At 37.6% G+C, this 18,244-nt stretch overlaps 1 protein-coding gene across 7 annotated transcripts in view; it reads left to right on the top strand.

The window, feature by feature from the left end:
• LOC149312254 (neuronal cell adhesion molecule-like) overlaps positions 1-18,244 on the top strand; it is a 187,228-nt gene that overhangs the window by 85,437 nt on the left and 83,547 nt on the right. For 6 of the 7 annotated variants that reach the window (XM_089524291.1, XM_089524287.1, XM_089524290.1 and 3 more), the window contains 2 exons: positions 14,256-14,459; positions 16,969-16,986. In XM_089524291.1, coding sequence (XP_089380417.1) covers positions 14,351-14,459; positions 16,969-16,986 — 127 coding nt within the window. In that variant the 5' untranslated portion in view covers positions 14,256-14,350. Of the gene's footprint in view, positions 1-1,246; positions 1,350-14,255; positions 14,460-16,968; positions 16,987-18,244 lie in introns of those variants that run through there. The other variant, XM_089524294.1, reaches the window with a different exon arrangement.

The following is an 18,244-nucleotide window of genomic DNA, read 5'->3' as shown; positions in this document are numbered from 1 at the left end:
TGGTACCTCCCCTGCCATCCTAGGGAAGAACTGGGCCAAGCCAAGGGAAGTGAAAAAGCAGCGCAAGAGAGGCAGAGTACCTTAAAGAAAAACTTTATTCTAAATAAAGGAATTGTATAGAAAAAGAATATAACTGCATGAAGGACCAACTGGCCTCCAGGCACAAACAGAAAGTACAGTATAAGTTACAAAATCAAATTAATTCAGCCAAACCAGTTAAATAAATCCAAAACCTGACACCTCTGACTGGTACATTTTTCCTGATCTTACTCATACATCCGATTGCATTTGTAGTCCTGCTAGTTAGAAGCCCCTTACAATCTTCCAGGCTAGAGCCAGAGATAAAGTCAGACAGGTCCACAGGGTGAAGATTTATTGCTTCTTAGGCCTTTTAAAAACCTCCCCTCGGCACAATTTAGAAGGTTCTCTTTTCTACTGAATGGTTCATCTTAATGGACAGTTACCATCTCACCACCCATGATGTAAAGCCTTGCTAAAATGTAGCTCTTTCTGTGCTCCTCCAGAAGGCCCTCAAAACCCGCAGATGTCACTGGTTTTTAAATTTGGGGGGAGGCGAGTTTTGGTTTCCCTCCCCAACCACTTGAAATCTCCTAAACCTACCTAAAAAGGCAACCGTTTCCTCTCATAACCCCGTAGCCTTCCAAAACTTACATAAAATAGCAAAAAGAGAACAAAAATTACCGAAAAATTAGGGAAAAGGAAAAATGCCCCTTGCCATTTTTGTAGTTCCCCACCCCTGCTATAGCACCTAACAGAGTCTAACCACTTGTGTCTGAATACTTCATTCCATCTATGGAATGCAGTGCAATTCTGTGCCAATCTATACAGAATAAAGTCACATTGTGTTCAAGAGGAGTTATTCCAGAATAATTAGGATTACAGCTACATGAATTAATGTTGAATGGAACATTACTGAGGTCTGTAGGGTTGTAGTCTTCACCAAATAAAAAGACTCAAATTTTATTTTCTCTGAATCATACATTTTAAAAAGCAAAAAGGGCATGCTGTCTTTTAAAGTGTACCTTTAAAAGCAAAAAAAAGTGTTGTGTGGGTTGATCTTGTATCTGTATGTGGCTGGCAAACAATTCTAGCTCAATCTGGCAGGGAGGAGAAAAGAGTGGCTCATTACACAACAGCCACAGTTCTGAAAGAAACGTAGATCAATTGCAGGGCAAGCAAGAGCAAGGTGGGTGGAGTTGCATCACTTCAACTTATCCTGGGAAGAAGGGAGATGGAAGAAAGAGAGCTGAGAGATCACAGAATGATGAGGAAACCTGAGCTGAGAGGCAGAATGGTGAAGAAGAGGAGTGAAGATGTTCAGATACAAGGTAGAGTTTGTTTGTTATTGTTAGCTGCCCTTGTGTCAACTCCAACGCTTGGCGACCCTGTGGATGAGACAGCTCCAAGAATCTCTATCCTCCACTACTTTGCTCAGATCCTGCAAGCCCTTGCCCATAACCCCCCAATTGAGTCTATCCATCTGGTGTTTGGTCTTCCTCTCTTTCTTCTACCCTCTACCTTTCCTAGCATTATTGTTTTTTCTAGTGATCCATGGCTTCTCATTATGTGACCAAAGTATGATAGTCTCGACTAGATCATCTTAACTTCCAAGGAGAGCTCTGGTCTGATCTGTTCAAGAACCTATTTGTTTGTCTTCTTGACTGTCCATGATATCCTAAGTACTCTTCTCCAGGACCACATTTTGAATGAGTTGATTTTCTTTCTGTCTGCTTCCTTCACTGTCCAGCTCTTACATGCATACATAGTAGTTGGGAATACAATGGCCTGGACTTTAGTGCTCAGTTGTATGGCTTTGCTCTTCAGCATCTTGTCCAGTTCTTTCATAGCTGCCCTTCCCATTCCTAGTCTTCTTATTTCTTGACTGCAGTCTCCATTCTGGTTAATGTTTGATCTTAGATATGGAAATTCTTTAACTATTTCAATTTCCTCATTGTCTAGATTGAATTTCTTCTGTGGTCATTTTTTTAGTCATGTTTTCTTTATGTTCAGCACCAGACCTATCTTTGCACTTTCATCTTTGACCTTCCTCATTAACATTTCCAATTTCTTAATGTCTTCTAATATTATGGAGTCATACACTTATCTTAAATTGTTATTGTTGCTTCCTCCTATCTTTGCTCCTCCTTTTTCTTATTCTAATTCTGGTTTTCTTATGATGTCTTCAGCATAAAAGTTAAACAAGTAGGATGAGAGGTACACAGAGGGAAATGGCTGAATTGGCGAAAGGGGGATAGTTAAGTTATGAAATGTTTTGCTGGAAATATGAAATTGCAAATGTACTTGAAATCATCAGTAGCTAGAAGACTGGCTTCTCTGTAGACTTCTGAAAGAGATATTTTACTCTTCAGTTTTGACTGGTTAAAAACAGTTGTTATTCTTGTTGTTGCTGTTGTGTATCTTCAAGTCATTTCTGATTTCTTTCTATCACAGAATTTTCTGGGCAAGATTTATTCAGAGGGGGTTTGTTTTTGCCTTGGTCCTCCCACTTACTTAAGTTTCTTTATTATTAAGTGATTTGTCTTGGTAAGAACTTTTGCCTAGGTCATCTTGTGGGTTTCCATGGCCCAGCAGGGATTGGTATCTCAGAGTTGTAGTCCAACAATCAAACCAGTACATGGCTCTTTGAATAACTTTAGAGGAAGAATAAACTGGCCTAAATGCTGTGTGCTTCTTACTAATTTGGATGGGTGGATTAGTGGGTGTAACTAAAATATATATTTTTTGAAAATTGAAATTTATTCCCTACATTTCTCCTGGGATGGGATCCAAGATGGCTTACAGAGTCTGGAACTATTTCTACTCAGGTACTTTCCTTGGGAGAAAGCAGAGTGAGTAACTTCTAGTTTTACTGTAGATTTGGACATTTATACAGAAAGCTTCATTACGCTATGATTTAAATCTGTAGATGCATACTTATTATGGGTTAGACTCATATTCCAAGTGCCTCACTCATTCATCTGACATCTTCAGCATCTTCTTTTATTCCATGCATCTAATAATAATGATGAGGATAATAATAATAATAATAATAATAATAATAATAATAATAATAATTTCTATCCCGCTTCTCTGTTATACACATCTGATGAAGCAGATATAAGTCTACAAAAGCTTCTGTTACCAACTTCTTTAATTCTTCAAGGTGCTGCAAGATTCTTTTATATACTCATCCAGACAACCTCCATTAAACTCTAGAAAGTGTATTTTTTTCGTTCCTTCCATAGACCACCTCCCCTTTTGAAGTGTTGTTAAATGTTTCTATGAAGAACTTTCTCTGTTGTCCCTTCCTTCCTTCTATAGTGTTCTATATACTGAAATGTAAGCTCACATGTTGCATGTATTAGAAATGGGACTGAAGGAAGAAACTCATCTGTTATGTCTTCTGAAAACATGGTATTGTGTGACAGAATATAGAAGTATCAAAGGCCATCAAATCCAATCCCCTGCCATACAGTTAAAGCACCCCCAACAGATGGCCATCCAGCCTCTTTAAAAACCTCTAAAGAAGGAGAATCCATCACACTCCAAACCAGCATATTCCACTGTCAAATAGCTCTTACTGTCAGGAAGTTTTCTCTAATGTTGATATGGAATCTCTTTTCCTGTAGTTTGCATCCATTGCTCCAAGTCCTATTGTCTGGATATTTCTCTATAATACTCCCATTAGGATGAATTTTTCTTTTGCAAATCCACTTTTTCCAAGGTGTATCTCTAACATCACAAAAAAGAAGAGCCACAACATCTTTCTACTGACATGACATTTCTTTGAATGTTAATGGTGATGACAGGAATGAGCTGCCTTTCCTACATCCTACATGTACTAAACATCCAAGAGGCAGAAGATCAGAAGACCATCACTAAGTAGCTCACCAGCTGCTCCATCTGTATTCTGCCCTCTGATTTTGTGTAGCTACTGAAGGCAATCCTAGAGGAAAGGGGGAAAGTAACAGCCTGGCAACAGAATGTCAGGCAATAAAAGATAAATTACCATTACTCAGAAACTCATCTGAAACCTAGATGCTGAACAGAATAATTTTTAAAAACTCAGTAGTAGCTGTGTGTTGCATAGATAAGAACAAAAGTCAGAGTTGGGTAATAACTTTATTAGGAGCAGCAGAAATGTCACAAAAGCATGCATGTTTCTACATTCTCCAGAATTCCAGATGGTGCAGAGCATTAGGAGATGGTGGAAGGTTAAACAAAATGTCCAACAATTTGATCTGATGCTATGGCAGTTATGGTTGCAGCAATACCAACTGAAAATGGAGATTGTGGACAAAGGAGTTGGGTGCAAAGTTCATCAGTTTGCACCTAGTGTGGTGTTGGAAATTAATGTTGGTTATGCCTGTCTCCTTTGTCCCTAAGACAGAATCATCAACTGAAAGTCAGAGATCTGTCTGCTATCTTGGTCAAAGAACTCTAGCTTCATCATAAGTTGGCTTCTTGCAGAGACATGGAGTAACATTGCAGTATTGGGGGCTGACAAAAGATCTGTTAAATCCAATGTTATGTTGATGGTCTCAACACACCTTTATACTTTTCCTTCCCCTTCATCCTAGTAAGCCTCCATCATGAGTCCTCAGACAGAATTTGGTAAGTATAGGGATTGATACATGGAAGAGGAATTGTTCCCCTCTGGTTGTATTCTATCTTTTTAACCAATGGTAGCCTACTGCTTATTGAAAGACAATGCTATCCCAAAACAAGGATACATGGTAGGAGAGTTAAATGCAGCCCCACTACACCTTGGCCTATTTCAAGAATATTAAAACCTATGTTAGATTTGTGGAGCTGGAAATGGAATTGAATTTAAGACATTATTATTTTTTCCTATCCCAAGGCAATGTCAAGATATCATCTCATGATTTTAATGAGAGCTTGAAACCTTAAGAGTTAAATAGTTTAATGAAATAAGTAACTGTAACCACCACAGGGGTACACAGGATTCCTCTCCTGTCTTATGACAAATAGTTTGAGTCTTCTTTTACCAGAACACTGCTCAGGCTATAGTGCCTCGTTTCTAGAACAATCGTTTTTCATTCTTCCCAAATAAAAAAACAGCTTTCACTTAAAAATGCTCTTATAGATCCTGGTATTATTTACTTCCCTTTCACCTGGCTTATTGCTTTCCCCCTTTTCTCCACTGTTTAGCCAGCCTCCTTTCCCCCTACAGTTTTACTGCTATGCTCATTTCTCACAACACCTTATCTCCATGACTGGATCTATGCACATTCCCTTGACCTCTCCTCCTTCACCCCTTCTAAATGTATTTGTTGTAGTGGTTCTCATGGAGGAGATCTTGGAAATCCACTGAATTGATTTAATGTTGACTTCCAGCCTATACCTACATTTTTGTTCGACCAATCTGTCTGGCTGTCCCTCCCTCCTAAGACAGTTTTAAGAAGATATTATTAACAAATGCATTTGTTTTAAACAAAGCTGTAGGTTTATTTAAAACATTGACAGGTAGCTAAATTTTCTGTAGGTCTTCTTAATAAAATATTTGTTTCTCTCCTATATATATTTAATTGGACTTATATTTGGCTTTTACTCGAAGGAGCTGAAAAAAGCATGCATAGTTTTTTCCCTTGCCCATTTTTTCATTACAGCAATCCCTTTCAAGTACATTAGGCTAAGTAAAAGTCCCCAGAGTTGCACGTTATGAGTTTTGTGGCTTAATGTGGTTTGAACTAGAAGTATGTAGCCTTTTCCTCACAGTACAGTTTTCTAGAAATTAATGTAAAATGAAGAAATGAAATTGGGCGATAAGCCAAATTTGAAAAAAAGAGAAAGTAATAATGCTGCTTGTAGGTGTATTACTAACTGGATAAAGTGAGGGGAAGAAGGAAATTACACCTTTTATGCATTAGATATTTCACAGGTAGAAAAATTGACAGTGTCATTACATCCCAAGTGCTCATGACAAATGGAGCTCTTTTTCTGTGAATTTAAATTCAGCAAAGTATATTTAGCAGCATTTGTATATGGAATTGGCAAGTTGTGTTCACTATCTCAGCAACAGGGCCTGTGTTATGTGCTATTATGTAAAAATACATAGTCTGCAAATGCATAGCCCTTGCTGTGTTTTTGTTGTTGTTGTTGTTGTTGTTGTTGTTTTTGGTGAATGAAGTGTAGTCAGCCACAACAGATGAGTACAAGGCATGGTGCCCATGACATCTGCAACTGTGGGTTTTATTATAACTGCTATACACTTGTATTCATTTGGGCTAAAGCAATATAGATTTGTAATCAATTTTTGTTACAAACAAAATTTCCTTAAAAGTTCCCCTCAAAATCATTTTAATATTTTCAGAATGTTTCATAATTTCATCAGCCGAGAGAAATCTTTTGAAATTCTTCTTTCTAAGGTCCAGATTATTTGAGAAACTGGGGCGGGATACAAACCGCCATATAGTACGTATAGGATACGTACTAGGGTTAGGAAGGGGCGGTGCTTCCGCACCCCCCTAACCCTAGTACGTATCCTATACGTACAAGATGGCGGCGCCCCTTCTACATGGGCGCCGCCATCTTTACGTACTGGACGCATAGTGTCCAGACGTGTCGCGGCGCCTATGACGTCGCGAGTCCGCGCCAGGCGCCTCGCGACATCATAGAGGCGCCGCAAGAAGAAGCTCCGAAATGGAGCTTCTTTTTTGCTCCGCGCGGGACCCGCGCGGTTTGACTGCTGCAGCTCCTGCACGGAGCAAACGGCGGCGGCGGGGAAGCGCCGCAAAGCGGCGGTTTGTATCCCGCCTGTATCTCCCCATACAAACCTGCTAAAGCCCTAAGATCTTCCAGGGGAGGCTTTCTCTTGGCCCCCCCCCCCATCACAGGCTCGCTTGGTGAGGACACAAGAGAGCGCCTTCTTGGTGGCTGCTCCTGCCCTCTGGAATGCCGTTCCACAAGAAGCAAGGCTGGCCCCTTCCTTGCTGGCCTTTCATTGGCAGGTAAAAAAGGCTGTATTCAGGCAGGCTTTTAATGTGTAGTTATGGAGTGGATTTTATATGGGATGGGTATTGTGATTTTATTGTGGTTTTAATATTTGTAATTTTATATTGTTTTTGCTGATGTTTTAATTTTATTTTTAATTGCAATATGTTTTTAAAATTGTAATTGTGAGCTGCCTTAGTACCCTTCGGGAAGAAAGACAAGATAGAAATTAATTAAATAAATATAAATAAATATAAATGCATTCTTGCCTGTGGGAATGAAAAAAGGAAAAAGAAAAGAAAGATTAACCTCCCTACCAATATAGACATGTGCTAAATCTGGCAGAGGAAGTTTCAGATGAAAGCCACCAAAACTGAGTTCCCTCCTTTTTTTCTTTGTTGTTGTTTTTCTGTTTCCTGACTTGAAGAAAATTGTCTATGGCATGGTTTTTTGATGTTTTCTGGTATTTTTTGCAAACTGTTTTCTTGATCTTACAGTCAAGTACTTTTTATACCTTATGTTAAAAAGTAATGTAAATTGGCACTTAAGTAATTTTCTAAAATCAAGAGAAAGTATGCAGTTAGAATTTCTAATTCCCTTTTTCTTTAGTATTCTTCATGCTTAATCCAATGACAATAGCAATGCAATTATTGACCCATTAACAAGTGAAAATGTTCATGTGACAGTCTTTCACTGTGAAATTCAGATGTCAGCATGATGCTTCTGTAAATTGTAAGCCAACTCTTACAGCAAGAAGGAAATTCCCTAACTCCTGCAAAGCAGTTTTTCCTTCATTTGGTCAGATTTTCCATTAGTCTCTTTCAAAATAGCCCCTTCAGACTTCTTCAAATAATACTATAAATTTAGTAGAGTGGCAGTATTAAGATGTACACTTTGACAATCACCAAGTGTAAGAAGTAATCTGAAGTTGTGCTGATCAAATTCTTTGTTAAGGAGTATATAAAATACTAATGGGGAAAACTCCAAATCCTCTAAAAGGAAAACAACATAAAGGATGTTTCATGGTGGCCAGAACAAGGAACAAAAACAGAGATAATTTGGAACCTAAAGAAAGGCTTCACGATTTTGCATACTGTCATAGGTTAATGGTTAAACCAAAGGCTTTCAAATTAATGAATAAGAGAGAAATTTTTTTTTAATTTACTGAAGACACAGGAGAGTGTATAACATTTGGTTAAAGAGTAATCATTATTTTATTTGCTTTTCTGCAGGGAAAAAATGCTTATTATTCCCTGAAAAAAATAAGCATAATTCTCATATTGGCACCTAGAAAATAAACTCAGGGCTCATTCACACTAGGAAATAATCTGGTGTGGAAACCAGGTTATTTCCGTGGTGTTCATACTTGCACTGAGCGCATTAGGTGTGGTTTGCTGAGGCGACTGCTTCAAACCCCATTTATCCCAGTATATTCAATACCAGGTTTTTCCCCACATCTTTTGAAAAGATGCAGACTGCCGAAAATGAGAATGTGCTGTCGATGCGATTCGGGGCATTCTGAACTGATTCTTCCAAAACAGGAAGGGAGGGGTTACGTGTAGAGGGGCAGAACGTAGAAATCCAACCTGGTCTTGCCAGTGAAGACACCAGCTCCAAAATCCGGCCAGTATTTCTACCACTGCCTCCATTTTTCGTCAGCTTAGCATCGGAAGGCTTATTTATACATTTACAGTGCGTCCTCGCCTTACGCGGGGGATCCGTTCCGGATCCCTCCGCGTAAGGCGAATTGCGCCTATGCTCGAGCCCCATTGGAAACAATGGGGCTCGTGTGCGGCGGCGGCGCGCGCGTGGGGCGCAACGGGCGCGTGCGCCCATTCAATTGAATGGGACACGCCGCTCCTTCCGCCCCACGTGCGTGCCGCGGCTTGAGCATGTACGCTCAAGTCCGCGTATGGCGCGCCCGCGTATGGCGCGGGCTCACTGTATACACTTTTTGTGTCCGGATTGAAACTACCCGTGACAACGGAAGCAGAGTAACGTCATCAACAGTGAATGCGGAAGCAGAATGACAAAGATGTGCATCATTTGATTGACATTAAAAAAAACAACTCTGAGAACAATCAAATGCATCTGAAGTGGAAGCTCCATTTTAAATCAGTATGACAGCAGTGTGAATGGCAATAAGGTTAAAATGCCACAGAGAGATTCAATCACGGTAAATGTAGTGGGAACTTTGATTTGGTATTGCATCACCATGAAGACTCGGATCTCCTCAGTACAAAAACATAAATGTGAATGAACCCTCAGAAGTACCACTGGGTTCAGTGCAATTTTGCTTTCTATTAATGTGCTTAGTTAATTTTTAATTTCTTTATATGTACAATACACTGTTCTTCTAGAAATGGGTTTATAGAAATTTGCATGGCTAGTAGATAATATAATATGTGTTCTCAGAATGTTGCAATTAAATCTTGTTTCCAATTTTTCTTGATCTTAAATAAAACCTTTGTAGTGGAGATTGTTTATCAGCCTCTTGAATCTGAGAGCTGAATGTGGTGTTGTTACATACATGGTCAAGTAATTGGGTTTCTAACTACCACTCTTGTTAAGAGTTGCATTATACAGTGGACCCTTGTTATTTGCTGGGGTTTGGTTCCAAGATCCCCCGTGTATAACAAAATCCGTGTATGCTCGAGTCCCATTAAATATAATGACATAGCAAAATGGTGTCCCTTATAAAGAAATGGAAAATCAAGGTAAATATATACTTTTTTGAACATTTTCAAACCATGGATGCTTTCACATCTGTAACGTCCTGTAAAGAGATTGTAGACTCATTTTTACATGTACGTTCCTCCCATATATATGATTAGTGCATATATAACATCCATTAGGTGCAGCAGCAGTCTTGTTGCTGTTAGCTGCCTTTGAGTCGACTTGACTCATGGCAACTCTGTGAATGAGACACCTCCCACTGTTCTGCTGAGATCTTGCAAATCCATGCTTGTGGCCCCTCTGATTGAGTCCATGCCTTTTCATTATGTGGCCAAAGTACAACAGCCTCAGTTTGATCTTGGTTTCAACATTCATCCTGCTCTTACAGTTTCGTCTTTGACTTTTCTTAGTAGCTGTTCCAGTTCAGTGATGTCATCCTCACACCTTCAGTTGTAGATGCTACTTCCTCCTATCTTCACTCTTCCTGAGTCTAAGGGGTGGCTTTAAGATGCCCTTCTGAGGACAGATTGGGGTCATGGCAACTGCATGCCATTGCCCCAATCCACCTTTTTGCCAGCCAGAAAAGAAGCAGCAAACAGTTGCTCCTTTTTGCACTGGCAAAAAGCCAGCTTTTCCTCTTCACGCCAGTTGGAAGCTGCCTTTAAGGCGCTCCAGCGGTATACAGCATATAAATGCCGCACCCAAAGCCATCCACGTTTGGGCAGCCAGGTGGATTGAAGCCAGCTTCCGGGCATCTGGGGGGGGGGGTGTCATCTGTACTCCACACCCTCAAGATGCCTGGAAGATGGCTTTTTATGCAGGTCTGTGTTGCACCTATCTCTGCTTTCTACATCATATTAAAATAAATATCAAATTACCAAGGGTTATTGATGGATGCAGTATTACATAGGAGAAGTCATTAGAAGTGTGGAGGAGCGGAGAGTATGGTGCATACTGTACTCCACATAGGTTCCAACAGCCTCCCCTTTTTTGTTACAGCTTTGCCCCTGCCTGTTAACAAAACATCAACAAAAAAGGTCATTTTTTTGCTCCAGGACTGGGTTTTTGCTGGGGGGGGGGGAATAAAACAGGATTCAGAACTGCTCAGAATGATTTCTAATTATGCCAAATACTAAACAGTTTTTTAAAAATGAAAGCATGTTCTTAGATGTTTTCCATTAAGAAATGTGTACTGCCCAGGAACATCCTTTAGATTCTGCTAGGTGTGATCGTGGAAATAAACATAGAAATTAAACATAAAAGCCTTTCATATCTAACACTAATAGGAAATGCCTGCCTTTGACTGATGAATAAATGTTATCCTAATTCATGAATAAAATCAATCATATATTTCATGCTTAATGTCTTTTCCAATATACATTCAAATAAATCAAGATGATAAAGATTAGGAGATTAATTTCAATATAATTTATGGAAAAGCCTACAGTGAAATTTCAAGGCAAACTGGAATTGACACATAAGGTTAATAACCATGATATTTTTGAACCAATTAGAAATCGGGTTTAATAATTAATATTTATAGAAATAAAAATTATATTTTATTTTTACCTTGCCTTTTTGGAGAAAGAAAAAAGGGGATATATATAAAAAGTCCAAAATGCCATTCTATCAATATTTCCAAAGGAGTATTTCTTTATTATTTATATAATGAATGGGGGTGGGGTTAAACATAGCTGTGTTTGGTCATATCTTTCATGTATTTCTATATTTGGTTTTGTCTGTATGTGTGTTTTTCTGTCTGTATACTTGTGGTAACCCCATGAATTTCATAAGATTTTCTCAGGCAAGAAAACTTCATTGCATTTGTTTTAATTTGTGAGCTTCCTTGGGGAAAAATTGTGAGAATTAAATGTGTTCCTCCTAGTTCTGTACCCATTGTGGCCATGATTCGAATGCCTAGATTAATGGAGAATTTAACTGATATGTCAGGTGTTCCACTTCTGAGGCAGGTGTCCTTTCAAATCCTGTAGCTACTCATTTAGCCTAATAATTATGTCTAAATAAGACATAAGTCTAAAAATTTAGGTTAAAAAATTGATAATTTGCCCTGTAAGCACTGATTCCCTTCTACTCTCTCATCCATCCAGCCTTTAGTATGAGCAAAAATAGTTATGCCTGCTGGAATTTTGTAAACTCTGTGAAACTCCATGGCATTGTTTTCCTTTGCTTTGTCCTTTACATCCTTCATTACATACCCCTAAGTATTACCCTTGACTTATTTACAGGCATATCAAAATCCATAATTTTGGCCCTAAAACCTAAAATTGACTTATAATTGAGTATGTACAGTAATCTGAAACTTCACAATCTAGCCAAAATTATTTGTATAATCTGTGTTTTTAAAAAGTGGCGACTGTTTCCTAGAAAAGAAATTGCTCATTTTAGCAGATCGTGAATTCATCTTTCATTGATGTCAGTGTGACCAGATGCCCTAACTGCAAATGTCGGACATTCAAAAAAATACTTTTACATTACCATATAAAAGTGAATAACACTCATAAAAATGTAAATTCATTCTTTGAGTCGTGCTCAAAATGGTCATTTTGGAATTCCTCCTGGACAGAAAGTTGAAATGTAGGATGTGTCCTGGAAAAGGAGGACATGTGGTCACCTTGGGGACTTTTATTTCTAAAGAAGCTGAACCAGAACAGCAACTCCTGTTGACAAATCTATAAAAATATTTTGGTTCAGTATATTCCGACCTGAACAACTGTATCATGTTTCTGATACATGGATGGCATTTGATAACTACATAGTGCAAACTCAGCACTCATGGTCCCCATGGTTCTGATATTAAAATTGAGCAGCAATATGCTCTTTTATGTTGTCAGAATTACAAATATGAATGAATGGATTTATGTTGAGTTGTTTTACTACCTGTTTTGAAAATATTGGATTATGTGAATAGAGATGAAGCAGTCAATATTATGTAGGATGATAGACTGTTACCTAAGCAACTCACAGGCTTCAAAATTCAAGAATATCTTTCTAGATTGCAGCAACCATTTTATCTCCACCACAACCATTGCAATAAAAGCATAATAATTTTGCTGACTTAGTTTATAGGGTTGTTTTAAGTATTGCTGAGATAATCTGTATACAGTATTTGAAATACTTTAGTAATTGTTATTGTAATTGTAGTGCATCATGAGCTTTGCACTCTACAAAAGATACAAAGGCTGAGCACAAAATGCAAATTTATTTGTCTAGATTGTTCCTTGAAACTGAACCACTAGAAGATTGTTTCTCTTAATAAATCACAGGAAAGTAACATCTTCTCTTGTCATAGAAGTTTTAGCCATGCAGTTGAAGACCCTGCTTGGGTAATTAACTGACAAATTGTAGAATTAGGCAGGATAACTCTTTGCCAGTCATAATAGTTTTTGGATTGTCGCATTTTAGGTGACAATCTCCTTGGTAAGCAAATTTAATTCAGATTTGTTTGTGAGGGGCATCTTACTCTCTTGCCCTCGTCTCTCTGTGGGCAGCTGCATATGCTTCTAATTGCAGTATGAAATCACTTCCATAATATGGAAAATAAACCAAAGTCTTTTTCAGAATTATAGTCTTAATAAAACAACAACAAATCAGTAAAACTATAAGAAATAAAAATAAAAATCATATATTAGTATATATTAATACTAACAAGGACAAACATAATCAAAGAGAGACAATGAAGTTTGGAGAGACTGGTTTGCTTAGCAAACTCTTATTTAATGATTTAATAAATTTTTTATCATTTATTTAAATTTCCTTATTATTATTATTATTATTATTAACCTTTATTTATGTTGTATGAAGGGGAATCAAGAAGTTAATATTATTTTTATATATAATAGTGTTTATACTCAAAGGTTAAAGGAAATAGTATGAACTATGCAACTGAGGGGGGGAGTTAATTCTCTGTAGAAGGATGAACTATATGGAAGTCACATATGAAGAAGAATCAACTTAACTGTGATTTCAGAAATGTGGTGGATGCAAGACTGAAATTTTATTTTAATAAACACAATAAAAAAGAAAAGAAATGCAAAAATTGGTATGCGGCAGGTGTATTTTGGGGTTTCTTCACTTTTGTTTGTTTTTTGTCTCATGTATATGCGCTTCAAATGAATAAGTGAAGCTGTCTTGTAAATCCCATACAAATTATGACAAGAAATGATACTATAATAAGCAACAGGAATGAATTCCTTTAAAAAAAAAACTGCCCAAAATCTGGGGGGAAATCATGAATCTAACTGCAATATATACAGTGTGCCCTTCCCTTACATGGGCGATCCGTTCCGGATCTCCCCCCCCCCCCCGGCTTAAGGGAAATAACACCTATGGTGAAGCCCCATTGAAAACAATGGAGCTCGTGCCCGTGGCGTGGCGCACCATTGCCTCTTCTGGCGTGCAACTTTCACCATATGTTGAAAGTTGTGTATGACACAGGTGCACTGTATTACATTCCATATACTGATTTCAAGAAATTTCTAGATGTTTAATATATGAAGACACCATATGGAGGGATCAGTAGAATCTGATTACTGTATTTTTTCCAAACTTTAGTAGCTTTCATTTTTCTTTACTTTTCTTTTCAGATTTCACTGTTTCACACAACCACTTCCAGAAATCTCTTTTGATATTAATTAAGTACAGAACATTGAGACTGTACAATAACAGTGAAAATTTCCTAATGTATTTTGGAATAAAAATGGAGAAAGGCAGCAGCATTCCTGAGAGCAGAATTCACCTGCTTCTCTTTCTATGCCAGATTATTACTGCATTGGATGTACCTCTTGACCGTAAGTATCAGCAGTGCCCAACAAACAGAATAACAATAAATGAATTTAGATTGCTATTTAAAGGAAAATCCAAATCACCTATAGTTGGCCTGTTGAAAAATTATAAAATCACCATGTATAGTCTCAGTCTCACCTCCCAGGAAGTTCCAAGATAGCTTTTTATTTTAATGTTGGTTCTTTTAAAAAGTGAAATTGTTTTTGCGTCAACCTGGCATTGTTGTTGTTTTAACTTCTTCATCACTGTGCTGTTTGAACACGTAGGATGTGTCAAAAATAAAGTAGCTAATATTCATTGATGTCTACCTATTTGAATTCATACACAGCTATACTGTTTGATTTCACCTTATATTATTTTAGCCATTGTAATGGGCATTTAGTGATTTATGGCTGAAGGAGTATATACCAATGAAACAGCCTCTAAAATATTTTTGCTTCATATATTTTACTTTGTTATATAAAAATATAATTACTTGAGCAATAATACAAAGAAAACAGTGCACTTTTTAAGTGAACAATAGCATGTGTCCTTGAGGAAGAGTTATTGTGAAAAACTCATCAAATCATTTCAGGTTTCATGTTAAATTCTCTTGATTATAAAATTATTTATACAAAATTATTTGTTTAGTCTGAATAAGTAATGCATTTATTAAGACATATACTTTCTGAAATTATAAATGTAAAATAAATTTGCTTCAGACATAACAAAAAGAAAAGAAGAAGAAGGCTTTTTAAAATTGTTTTTTAACCTATCTAGCAACTCTGAGCTCATTCTACACATGCTGGCTGTTTGTTTAAATTCGTCTTTGGTGATTCCCTTGCCTTTTCCACTTCATGTATATGTTCCTTTTAAATCTTCTCTATTGAATGTTGTTTAGACATCCATTCTGATTTCTTTAGACCCCTATTTCTCTTCCCCACTGGGACTATTTGAAATTGTGGTTTCAGTATCTCACTTTTAAGAAACACATAGTATCAGGTCATTCATTGCTGTTGAGGTCTGTTACTAGGCACTATACTCCATGCACCTGATGAAGTTGACTTAAGGATAAAAAAATATGCTTTCAACTTCTTTCATTCAGGACCAAAACACACTGAGGAAATAATCCAATTTGAGACCGTGTTAACTGCCCAATTTCATTGCTAGGGAATCCTGGGAATTATAGTTTATTGTGGCACCAGAGTCTCTGACAGAGAAGGGTAAATGTCTCACAAAACTACAGTTCCCAGAATTCACTAGCACTGAGCCAGGCCAACTAAAATGGGCTCAAACTGAATTATTTCTGCAGTGTATTTTGGACCTTAGTTAGGCTGAAAACAGATGGCCCTTTGTGTGCCGGATCACACAAAACTGCACACCGCGCCCCAATCTGGCCTTTTCCTGGCGCAAAAAGGAGTGGCAGAAAGCCGCTCCTTGTTGCATCTGAGAAAGGGCATTTTTGCTGTTGCAGCAGCGTTTTTTCAGTATTTCTTCTCCACAGCGTATGTAAATGCTGTACCACCGAAACACTGCCCACTGTCTGTTTAGGAGGGTGGTGTGATGCCAGCTTGAGGGCAGAGTCGGGGCGTGTGGTGTGCAGGCGCAATGCCCCCACGCCACCCTGAAGCTGGCTCTTTTTGCCAATTTGTACCAGTATTCTCAAGATCCCTTTGCATACTGATCCAGACTAAGGAGATTATTGCACTACACTCTTAAAATGTTGCTAATTCACTTTAACTGCTCTGGCTGGCTCCTGTTGCATTATAGAACTTGTAATTTAGGAAGGGGCATTTAGAATTCTCAGGCAAAGAGCTCTTATGCCTCACTGAACTACAAATCCCAAAATGCAACAGGAGGCAGTCAGAGTAGTTAAAATGGACTAGCAATGTTTTAAGAATGTAGTGAGATTATCTACTAATATAGCTTCATCTTTGAATTCTACAAAACTATAAGTGGGCAATAATATTTTAATCCTACAATACTAATGTGGATTCTCTATTTATTTATTGGATTTATATCTTGCTTTTGTCCCAAAATGGGATTCAAAGTAGCTAGAACAAATGTATTAGTCCGATAATTAAATCTCAAAGTTAATTAATAGTTTATCTATACTTGTAAAGTAGAGGTAAGGTAAAAAACAATCTTAAGTGCTTCATTGCTCTTCCATTTGATCCCATAGACAGATTGCTTTTTGCCTGGAGCAATCAGGCATTGCACTCCATTAGTTCCATATTGCTGCCTTCTTAGGATTTTTTTTAAAAAAATCAATAATGTATATTCTTTATAGGTCAGAGAAACAAAGAGTTATGGCATTTGAAAGAGAAGTTAACTGACACTTGTCATGCTAACAAAATAACTGGTATTTCAGCTATGTCGGTTGTAATGGTTACAGAAGATCTTTAACATGGGTGATTTGCATATTTTCTCAGTACCTTCTTTTTCTGAGATATTACATTATCTTCTTACTAACAAATAATTTTCTTTGATTCATGATTACAATTCACCTGCTGAATCTGATGTGGGGGAAAAAAGCAAAACTTCTTGAAGAATGTAAGTTTTCTGCCCACAAACCTAGAGAATAAAAATTACACTGTGTGTGTCATAATACATTTGGAAAAAAATGAGTGTGGCGTCAAAGTGGCATGGATTTCCCCCCCGTATATGTTATTGTTTGTTGTTGTTAAAGTTGTGTACAGATGATCTGTTATAAGTAGCAATATAGACACTAGGAGCAGTTTTAGATTTTCTTTTTTAAAAGCCTGACAAATTTATTTAGTATGCAGAATATGTATATGTCCACATAGGCACTTCTGTAGCCTTTAAGAAAAAAGATGCAAGGTTGCCTTTCCATTTTAGCATTATCTTATGATTCAAGAACATCTTTTACAATTGAAGTTGATTATGCTAGCTTCTGCTTGCAGTCTGTTCTACTCAGTTTCTCCATTACATTAAGACTAGGAGAAATGTCTGCAATTAGGAAGGAAGATTCACTTTCCTTCCCACTGTAAAGGTTCCTTTCAGAAAACTGACTAAGGCCTGGTACCATGATAGCAATTCAGGAGAGATTATTGCTGTTGCTCCAAATAATTAATCATCTGTACACAGCCTAGGTGTGTTTCTTTTCCCTTACTGTTATAATTTAGAGGAATGCAGTGCCAGAATTTGGTGGTTCTAAAAATGCACAAACATGTTTGAGAGTGGAAAAATATCCCTTTCACTAAAAAGCCACAATTTGTTCTAATAACATTGGCCAGCATCCTGTGTCAACTACTTAGTTAAGTATGAGTTAAGTATATGGATAAGTAAATCTAGGTAACTTTTGTATTCATGATCAGTATCATGATTTTGACACTTCCTACGGAAAGCTATTTAGCTGTTTGAGGAGAAGGTGGTCCATTCTGCTGGCAACTGGAGCATGGGTGAAAGATATTTTTGCCTTTGGAAGGGTCAGGCCAGGAGAAGTTACTTAGTTATGTATACTTAGTTATGTATACTTAACTAAGTAGATGATACAGGATTCTGATCACTGACTCTTTGATGGTCTCTTTCTCCTACTAAATTCAGAGCACATAGGACTACCTTGTCACCACTCCGAATTCCTTCATCTATTTAGAGTTGCTGAGAGAAACAATGGAAGGAAGTACTGTACTGGTTTCCACCACCACCCCACTTCATCCTTCCCTGCTAGTGAACAGAACTACAGGGTACAGCTAATTTTAAAAGCTACATAAAGCATTGATGCTTTAGTTTTTAACTAGACAAATGGCTATAACACAGGTCCTCTTCAGTTATACGCCTAGGTTCACAT

This window comes from Sceloporus occidentalis, unplaced genomic scaffold (assembly GCF_023333645.1).
Source record: "Sceloporus occidentalis isolate IW3139 unplaced genomic scaffold, rSceOcc1.0.p SCAF_5, whole genome shotgun sequence".
Classification (NCBI taxonomy): domain Eukaryota; kingdom Metazoa; phylum Chordata; class Lepidosauria; order Squamata; family Phrynosomatidae; genus Sceloporus; species Sceloporus occidentalis.
Note: the sequence above shows the minus strand (reverse complement) of the source record. Positions and strands in the feature narration are given on the sequence as shown.